General features: G+C 35.7%; 2 protein-coding genes across 4 annotated transcripts; both read right to left on the reverse strand.

Annotated features, from left to right (window-relative positions):
* Positions 1-410: 410 nt before the first annotated feature.
* LOC111803439 (40S ribosomal protein S25-like) lies at positions 411-4,564 on the reverse strand. The gene is made up of 5 exons (XM_023687843.1): positions 4,546-4,564; positions 3,198-3,274; positions 2,659-2,733; positions 1,871-2,005; positions 411-727 (listed from the first exon to the last, which is right to left on the reverse strand). Exons 2-5 carry the CDS (start codon positions 3,198-3,200, stop codon positions 614-616), a joined length of 327 nt encoding a protein of 108 aa, XP_023543611.1. The 5' UTR covers positions 3,201-3,274; positions 4,546-4,564; the 3' UTR covers positions 411-613.
* A 48-nt stretch (positions 4,565-4,612) lies between these two features.
* Positions 4,613-9,640, reverse strand: LOC111803415 (DNA-dependent metalloprotease WSS1-like). Of its 3 annotated transcripts, XM_023687798.1 has the most exons (6): positions 9,601-9,640; positions 9,105-9,271; positions 8,827-9,022; positions 7,506-7,961; positions 5,890-6,052; positions 4,613-4,727 (listed from the first exon to the last, which is right to left on the reverse strand). In XM_023687798.1, exons 2-6 carry the CDS (start codon positions 9,257-9,259, stop codon positions 4,639-4,641), a joined length of 1,059 nt encoding a protein of 352 aa, XP_023543566.1. In that variant the 5' UTR covers positions 9,260-9,271; positions 9,601-9,640; the 3' UTR covers positions 4,613-4,638. The 3 variants fall into 3 exon arrangements, with proteins under 3 accessions (XP_023543566.1, XP_023543568.1, XP_023543567.1); XM_023687800.1 differs by lacking the exon at positions 9,601-9,640 and having other exon boundaries at positions 4,642-4,727; positions 5,834-6,052; positions 9,105-9,578; XM_023687799.1 differs by lacking the exons at positions 4,613-4,727; positions 9,601-9,640 and having other exon boundaries at positions 5,695-6,052; positions 9,105-9,578.
* Positions 9,641-10,312: the final 672 nt, after the last annotated feature.

The following is a 10,312-nucleotide window of genomic DNA, read 5'->3' on the forward strand; positions in this document are numbered from 1 at the left end:
TGCATGTAAATATAAATAAATGTAGCTTTTGCATGGAAAAAGTTAACTTTCATGAATTCGTAGTTTCATCTGATGGTGTTGAAGTTGATGAGGAGAAAGTAAAGGCTATAAAAGAATGACCTACACCTAAAAGTGTACGATGTGAGAATTTTTCATGGTCGTGCAAGTAAGTTTTTACGGTAGATTCAATAAGGATTTTAGTACAATTGCTTCACCCTCGAATGAACTTACTAAGAAAAATGTATCCTTTGTATTGAAAAATATCAAGAACTTGAACTTTTGAAATTGAATGTGGTGCCCGTGGAGTAAGGATAGGTATTGTACTAATACAAAATCAAAGACATTCAATCTTGTAAACTAATCGATACCTCAATTGAAAAAAGAGAGAACGGGAAGGAATAACCAATCGATGAAGGAACATGAAACCATTCTATTTCTAGTTCCAGAGAAATTGTTACTCCATAGATAAGAAATTAAGCAGTGCAAATAATTCATGAAGTTTTCAGAGCAGCATGCGTTCCATGAATGCAGAAGATACAAAAGCATAGATAGTTCTTGAAAGGAAGCTCACAAAAATAACAAGATGTTCCTCTTTCAAACGCCAACGCTTTGATCATGTGTTTGTGGCTCTAGTGTATATTAGCTGGCTAGCATGAGCAGATACGAGCCTAATAGAGCCTCTCGCCATTAAATCCTTTATCGCCCGACGAGCCAACGATCCATTGATCTGATGAACAGTAATGAACAACGAACAGAGAAAGATTTTTAGCAATTTACCATCTCAACATCGATCCATCCAAGTAGAACCAGCCACAGTTCGGTTTGATTACATGAATGACATGCTAACCAAACGAATACGTCTAAAAAACGGGTCATATGGAGGACATTTGGCACTTTATATTGACTAGAGATATCAGATACTTCACATCAAGGGATAGTTACAAAAGATATCCAACTCTTATGGTTTAAGAATAATTGCTTATACACATGGATTAATAATGAACGCAATACAACACCTTGCTGACATGAAATCAAACCAACAGATATCACTTTGTAATTGTGTTACCCATAGGGATATGTAGTTTAAACATGGGAGTAGTGCAACATCTCAAATAAACGACACATTTGGAATATGGTATGAAAAAACAGAAGACAGAAATTATGAAAGTGTAATACAATGCAACTATTTAAATCATCGCTCGAATGAGTCCGATTATGTTTTAGAAATGGATAGAAACATGATTACATGCTTAATTAAATGAAGATTTAACAAATAAAGGTTGATCTATAACATTATAGTACAAGAAGTTCTTTGACTTGGATGTGATATCATACATTGGAATTCATAAAAGCAGACAAAAAAAAAAAAAAAGCTCAATGTATAATCATCCGCCCCCAACTTCTTTTCCATTTCGTTTTTAGTGGATAGTGGGGATTGGTCTTGTAACAGCCAAAGCTCACAGCTAGCAGATATTTTCTTCTTTGGGCTTTCTTTTTTGGGCCTCTCCTCGAAGTTTTTAAAACGTGTCTACTAGGGAGAGATTTCCACATCCTTATAAAGAAGGTTTTGTTTAGGGTTTATGGTTTAGGGTTTAGCAGCTATTATCTTCTTTGGGCTTTCCCTCAAGGTTTTTGAAACACGTCTGCTATGGAGAGGTTTCAACACTCTTATAAACAATGTTTCGTTCTCCTCCCCAACCGATGTGGGATCTCGCAGGTCTTATTAAAAAAACTGATTGAAGAGAGAAGTATTGTAGGGGACACAAATTTCAAACAAACATTAAGACGCATGGTCCATATTCAACAATCCAAAGACATGCATTTACAACATGTGAAGATACAAGCTTAAATGGAATTAAGCAAGCCATACCCTTAATCTGTCTGAAAGGATGGAAGGAGTAATAAGCTTGTATTTTGGAACTTCTGAAAGAAGCTTGTCATAGCTTCCCTGATCAAACAATACCATGTTGTTCACCTTCTCCTTTTGCTTTCCCTTGCTCCATTTCTATGCAATAAACAACATAAGAAATAAAATAACAGAACCAAAAGTAAGTAACAGGCCTGAAAGAAAGATGTACCTGAATACTCACTAGCCCTAATGACTATGGTCTCATTTGATAACGATTTTGTTATTTGTTTCTTTTTTAATTGTGTTTATTTCCATACCATTTCTTTACTATGATTTCACACTTCTTGAAGAAACACTCGGATGTCAAGTTCCAAAAAAAGAAAACAAGTTTTTAAAAAAAGATGATCTTGTTTGATGACCATTTGATTTTTTATTTTTAGTTTTTGAAAAATGGGCTAATTTTCTCATAATTTATTTACATAGGTTTTCATCATCATTCATGACAAACATTTTGAATTCATAACTAAATTCCAAAACAAAAACAAGTTTATAAAAACTACTTTTTCAGCTTCCAAAACTTGACTTAGATTTTGAAAACATCTGTAAAATGTTTATAAAATGGTTATCAAACAGGCCCTACGTTTTTTAGTTTGCAAATTTTGGCTTAGATTTTGAAAAACATATTTGAAAACAAATTGTTTTATGGGTGGAAGTAGAGTTTATGAGCTTAATTTTCAAAAACCAAAAATTAAATGGTTATCAACAGGCCTAAACATTAAAAACAAAGCAGTCCTCACAAAACAAATTACCTTCTTCTTCTGCTTTCCTCCGCCAGATTTAGCGGGCTTGGAGGACGGAGGAGGAGCCTTATCCTTCTTCGGTGCCTGCCAGATGGATACCAAGTAGGAGAAAGTTTACATCACTCGTGTTCATAAATCAGATAAACACTTAGAACTTCCCAACTGTTCCACACTAAGTAACAACATTACTTGTAATTTTACCATTGGACCTTACGAATAGAAAATTGAAACAGATAAATCGTCTTAAATCATTACACAAACACACAACAATCATATCGCAAACCTAATGTGTCTATTCTGCTTTGTTTTCGAGTAAAATAACAATACTATAGAACGACGAACTCCGACAATGACTTACGCCGCAAATTTTCACAAAACCAGACAAATACCCGGAGATCTAGCATAGCTTAAACTACAGAATGACAATGGAGAAAAATTGCAGCACATCGCAAGATGATTCTACACCAGCCTTACTCGATTCCGTAAGAAAAATGAAGTAATACAAGGAAAAAGAAGATAATTTGTAGGATTTTGAAGCAATAACATACCATGTTGAGGGGTCAGCCGCTGAGAATCTGGTTGGAAGACTACGAAGAACGTTGATTACAGAGGCGAAGAACTCTGGCTGGAGAGCTCAAACCAGAGGAAAATACAGGTACTTAAAAAAGTCTAGGGTTTCCAAAGGGTTAATTTTTTTTTTTTTTTTAAATAATAATAATAATAATAATAAACAATTTTCACCCATTAACTTTTCACTCATTTTTTAGATTTTTACCTTCCTAATTTACACTTAAGTTTTTTATTTAAAAGAAATAAAAAATAATAATAATTTAAAAAAAAAAACTTTTTATTGTATACATTTTTATTTTTCGATATAAACTATTAATTGCTGTTAAGGTTGTACATCTAACCCGACAACCCGAACTAACCCAACCCGAATTATAGAGGTTGGGTTGGGTTGGATTAGTCTTTTGGGTTGGGTTGGGTTAATTTTTCTAAACCTGAAGTAACTCAGTTTGGTTTCCGGTTCATAGGATAAAAAACTCGGGTTGACCCGAAATCGAATAAAACTTATAAATAACACTGAGAACGATGTCGTGTTTTTTATTACTTTATTATTTTGTTTGTTTCTTTTATAATTTTTATTATTATTTTTAAACACATTATTTGCATATCTCACATTATTTGTGTTTGTTTGAAGTTTTAATATTTTTTATTTAGGATTATATCCAATAATTATGAATTGGGAATAAATAAATAAATAATTTAAAACTTAAAAAAAGTTAGCAACCGGAGAACCCAACCCGAAAATAGAGGATTGGGTTTGGTTGGGTTGTGAAATTTTTTAGGTCGGGTTGGATTACCAATCCAACCAATTCGAACTTTTGGATTGGGTCAAAAAAAATCTCTCAATCCAACTCAATCCGGAACATGTATACCCCTAATTGCTGTTGATTTGCTCCTATTATTAAAAGTTTGAGTTAGAACCACCTTATTATAAATTATTATTTGTAAATAAGATCACTTCATAATAAACAAAATATAAAATTAATTTATGTCTAAATTATAAACAAATTTTTTCAATATAAACTATTAATAGAGGTTTGATTCACTCCCTCGTGGTTGGAAATTAAAGTTGAATATCCATGTTGTAAATTATTATTTGTATAGTATAATCATGTTATAGATTATGCTATAATATGATGATGCAAGATGAATGTCGTGATGATTATTATGCATACATGACTCATACGTGTACTATGATATGAACAAAAGGAAGAACGAAATGATTCTTATTATATATTATGATTTTAAACTATGGGAACCTCATGCATTTATGTATGTCATGTGTATTGGGATACTTTCCTGTTATGTTATGTTAATACGGAGGCATACTTTCGATATTTATGTTCATTATAATGTCATGCGATCTTTCCCTTCCATGGTGTACAGCGACGCGTCAGCGTGTTTAGTCCAATGAAGCTAGGCCTAGAGGGTACGTATATGAGCCCACATGGTGGGTCTATGTGTGCATGCGTGGGCTGTGGTGTGGAGAAGTACCACACACACATCCAACCCTGCCCGAAATATGAAAGAGCTCAAGATCATGCTATGTTGTTGCATTACCTGACTCCAACAATGGGGTCAGTTAATGAGTATTTCTTAAAATACTTTAGTCACGTGCTATTCTTAGCTTTCAAGTAAACACAAGACAAGACACTGCTCTATTTTAGTAGAAAAATAAGGTTGTTACAGCTGAACTGATTAAAACATATAACTTCAATCAAGAAAGCTCAAATCTCTCACCCACAGGTTGAACTAAAAACATTTTAACAAAGAAGTATTAATTAACTTGAATATAGTTCAACTAGTTAAAGCATATATCTTTAACTCGAAATCAAGAGGTTAGAGATTCGAATCTCCTGCATCACTCAGACTCAGAGTTGAACTAAAAAAAACAAACAAAATAAAAACTTATTACATACACAAAAGTAGTATGTGCGTGTTGGAATACTATCTTCATTGGTATGAGACATTTTGGGGAAGCCCAAAGCAAAGCCATGAGAACTTATGCTCAAAATGGACAATATCATACCATTGTGGAGAGTCGTGTTCGTCTAACATGGCATTAGAGTCATGCCCTAAACTTAACCATGTCGATAAAATCCTCAAAGGTCGAACAAAGAATTGTGGGTCTCGAAGGTATAGTCAAAAGTGACTAAAGTGTCGAACAAATGGTGTACTTTGTTCGAGGGCTCTAGAGAAAGGAGTCGAGCCTCGATTAAGGGGAGGCTATTCGAGAGCTCCATAAGCCTCAAGGGAGGCTTATAGTATACTTTGTTCGAGGGGAGGAATGTTGAAGATTATTGGGAGTGAGTCCCACGTTGGCTAATTTAGGGATTGATCATGGGTTTATAAGTGAGGAATACTATCTCCATTGGTACGAGGCCTTTTGGAAAAGCCCAAAGGAAAGCCATGAGAACTTATGCTCAAAGTGGACAATATCATACCATTGTGGAGAGTTGTGTTCGTCTAACACGTGTATAGTAGAATGCCCCGTCATAAGTAAGCTTTATTTCATACCATTTCTGTAAAATGCTTTATCGACAAATTCTACTTGGGTTCTGACCTTTTCAAATAAATGCATCACTTGGTGTATGATACAATATTAAATTATGTATACCTGTAGAAATCAATGTATGAATAGGCAGATAAATTGTCAAGTGCCAATATAAGGACCTTGAGTGGCGAGGGGAGGGCCATATGAATATCTCCATTCCCCACAAGCTAAGCATCTATCTGCATCAGTACTGTTGCTGAGAGTACAGAACTTGCAAGCCCAAGTCTTTGTGTTCATTTTGTTCTTACGGTTCCCACAAGCTTCACAAGTCAGAGTCAATGGCTGCAATTCAAGTTTACAAAGACAAAACGAGACATAAATCAACGCAAGTCGTGTTAGTTAATCCATATAGTTTCGAACTTTTAAAGTTGTGTTTACTTACTCCATTACTTTTAAGAAATTTCTAACAGATCTCTGAACTTGCTTATACTAATACCGATTTTATCAACGGTATCCAAAAGGATTAAATCTTTTATTTGAGAACTTAGCCACTCTTGCATCAAAACGTTAGGCATGCTACACGAGATTCCCTTGACTATCTATTTATCTCCCCTACCTGCTGCCCCTATGTTTGAGAGCATAAGAATCACAAATACGCAACTTCAGTAATTGTGTGAGATCCCACGTTGGTTGGAGAGGGGAACGATTCTTATAAGGGTGTGGAAACCTCTTCCTAGTAGACGCGTTTTAAAATCGTAAGACTAATAGTGATATGTAACGGGCCAAAGCGGACAATATCTGCAAGTGGTCGACTTGGGTGGCTACACTTCTTTCCCTTACTCCCATGGGGTATCCTCTTGAAAGGAAAAGAGAACTCTATGGCTAAATCATGTTCGGACTTATTTTTGGTTCTTGTTGGAACGCAATGCATGCATACTCTCTGACAAACAACAGGACCAATCGCTTTATTTAATCAACATCTCTTTTGACTAGTTCTTGGAGTAAACTGTCTTCTCCGTTTTGTGATTATAGCTCATCTACCCTTGTTTTTCATTGGAGGTGTTTTTTGTAATTATTCCCAGATAAGAGCTTCTTCTGTTTCCTAAACAAAAAGGTTGTTGATTTTGTAATGACCCAGATCCACCGCTAGAAGATATTGTCCTCTTTGGGCTTTCCCTTTCGGGCTTCCCCTCAAGACTTTAAAACGCGTCTGCTAGGGGAAGGTTTCCACACCCTTATAAATGGTGATTTGTTCTCCTCCCCAACCAATGTGGGACATCACAGATTTAAACAAGATTCTGAAGGACCTCTCGATTTCTTGATAATTTTGAATCTAACAAGTCTATTTCATTAACTCATGTATATCGATGCATGTCATCAAATGCCTAAACCTACCTGAAATAAACGGAAACAGCCCTAGCAGATATTGTCCTCTTTGGGCTTTCCATTTTGGGATTCCTCTCAAGGTTTTTAAAACGCGTCTCTACTAGAGAGAAGTTTCCACCCCTTAGAAAGAATGCTCCGTTCCTTCCCCAACAGATGTGGGATCTCACATAAACCCACCACGTAATCCATACCGTTCACATGTCATGTGAGCATTAAATTATCAAAGTTTATTAGATACAAAATTAAAAGTTCAGAGATCAATTAAAAACTTCATACTAACCAAATAGACATAATTTTAGAAGTTCAAGAACCTAGGTAAGTAATAACGAGGCTTATTCTCAAATACTCATGGATCGAACTTATAATTTAACCAATATAAGTACGGGAAAAGGAAGCTAGAGAAACTTACCTGGTTTAGAAGGGTACATGCACTGCACTGCCAATTTTCCAGATCAGACATGGCTTCCTGAGGAGTAGCAAAGGAAGCAGCTGATGGAATTTGGGATGTAACAGGAGTGAAAACATTTGAAGTTCTGGAGGGTCCAGTGGAGGAACTCATATTTTTGGCTCTATCTGAGTTGTTCTCCAAGGACTTGGAACCACACCACAAATCATCTTTTAATCTTCTTTCTGCTGCCATGGCAGCTGCTTGTACAGGACTAAGCACTGCCTTCATTTTGCTGTCACCACCTAGGCGCTTAGGTCCTGATGGAGCACCTCGAGCTCGATTTTCAGCAGCAGTTAAGGTAGTTTGCCGGAGGGATGATAGAGGTAATTGGTGAGAGATCCCACCTAAACGTCTCCCACGAACATCGAATCCCTGCCCGGTGCCGGTGATACCTTTACACATAAGTTCTTCACATTCCTGAAGAAACAAAAAGAATGGAAGGTGATTAGCATATATCAGAGTGGCAAAAGGCAGAGCAAATTGAATAAGCAATCCAAATGAGCAAATAATGGCCCATACTTAAGTCAATTCTTAAAGCTTGTCATAGTTTAGCATTGATAAAGTAACAGAGCCTTGTAATATGCATTTATAGCCATGGTTCAAGTTGCAAGGTGAACAATTTAATTAACTGACACACACACTCCAACTCGAACCGTAACAGTTCAAGCCTACCGCTAGTAGATATTGTCCGCTTTATCCCGTTCCATATCGCTGTCAGCCGCATGGTTTTAAAACGTGTCTATTAGAGAGAGGTTTCCACACCCTTATAAAGAATGCTTCGTTCCCCTCTCCAACCGATGTGGGATCTCCCACAAACACTAGTAGAATTATTAGGATTTGTGGTTCCACTGCAAAAATGTTAATTTCCTTGTGTTTTTCTTGAATAATTTATGCATGCTGTTTTTTTCTCTTTCGGGCATTTCTTACGAGTTAAGACATATACGTACCGAAGCCAACCACAATAAAATCAAACTACCAACTGTAAAATGAATTTGGAACGACTCGAAAAGAGACTTTTGAGTGAAAACGCTTCTTCCATAAGCACTTTTAGAAAGAGAAAACACTCTTCACTCTCCCAAGAGCCATTTCAAACTCACCCTTAATCCGTTCATATGAGAAAAGTCCTTTCCAGCCATTTTGAACTGGAATGCTAAATGTGGTATAGTTATTCCAATTGAAGAAACTATTTAAAATAATTCATACCATTTGGGCCACTTACCAACCAAGCAAGCAAAAACTTAATAGCTTTCAACAAACTGCAGGCAGAAAAAGAAAAAATCACCTTTCTGAGTTCATCTAAAAGGTTGTAGAAATCAGCATTATGAGGACCATGAACAATATGGCAAAGCTCATGAAGCATTGTGTCAAGAATCTGCTCATAAGGGAAGAAATCCCACTCACTATTAGGCCTCCGAATTCTAAGTTTTATCTCCTGACCTCCTGCTATGTTCACTCCCATGAGACCCGGATTGTCAGGACTGCAATCCAAATTCAATATTATAAAACACGAAGAACTAAAATCTCAATTAATTGCATATTATAAGAGAATCAAGTGAGTACTAGAACTCCGAAAGAGTTTCCACTTTCCATCTGCGTTTGCGCATGATAGGTTGCACCTGTTTAGCTATTTTTTCAAGCACTTTCCGAGCATCATCTTCCCCAATCTTCTTCAAAGGCTTAATTTCCCAAACCTTGTTGAGATCGTTAAGATCCATAAGCGATAAAAGCTGCAAAGCAATGAAACAGCAAGTTCAAGCAGCTAGGTACACTGTTATCCTGCAATTTTACGGGAACCAGAGGATAAATCGCACTGAATCTAAACACAAAAAAACAAAAAACCAGCTCTAATTCGATTACGAATTGGCAAATTTAAAGAATTAAACTCGAAATCAAGAAAGTTCCAGAGATGATGAGAAGCAATTCAATTTGAACTGATCATCAAAATGAACTCAAGTATTGTTCCGCAATTAGATGAATGAGAGGACTAAGTGACTAATCTCGAATCTAAAATCTCAAATGTCCAATAGTTTTGAGAGAAAGAGAGAAAGAGAGGCACCTTGTCGTCGAAGAAAGATGATTGAAATCCACTGCAATTGNATAATTTAACATTGACGAAGACGAACAAGAATCGCGTTCAAACTAAAATATATATATATATATATATATATATTATAATAACAACTCTGGTATGATATTGTTTTCTTTGAGCTCTTCTCGCTTTATTTTGGACTTTCCAAAAAAGGAGTATATTCTTGGATTATAAACTTAAGATTATTTCGCGATATTTTACATTTTTTAATAGAAATTATATAAAAAAAAAAAAATTGAAATGATCTATTAAAAAGTTGGTTAGAAATGAATCTAACGGACAATTCACAACCTAAGTTTTTCGTTACCAGATATTTTCTACGTCTGTTTTAGTCTGTTACGCATCGTTCTGAATCTCATAGTTTTAAAATGTACGAGAGAGGTTTTCACACCGTTATAAGAAATGTTTTGTTCCCCTCTCCAACGAAGGTAGAATCTCACAATTCACCTTCCTTGGGGGCTAACGTCCTCGTTGACACACTTGATACCATTTAAGTTCAAGTCAACCATTGGCAAATATTATCCGTTTTGACCCGTTACACATCATCGTCAATCTCACGATTTTAAAAACGTGTCAATTAAGACGAAGTTTTAGTTGTAGTTTTTTTTATTTTATTTTAGCATATAAGACATGATAGAAAATTTGAACCAAGTATTGTGTTGCATGCTAGAAGTCTTTT

Source organism: Cucurbita pepo, chromosome LG10, assembly GCF_002806865.2.
Source record: "Cucurbita pepo subsp. pepo cultivar mu-cu-16 chromosome LG10, ASM280686v2, whole genome shotgun sequence".
In the NCBI taxonomy this organism is placed as follows: domain Eukaryota; kingdom Viridiplantae; phylum Streptophyta; class Magnoliopsida; order Cucurbitales; family Cucurbitaceae; genus Cucurbita; species Cucurbita pepo.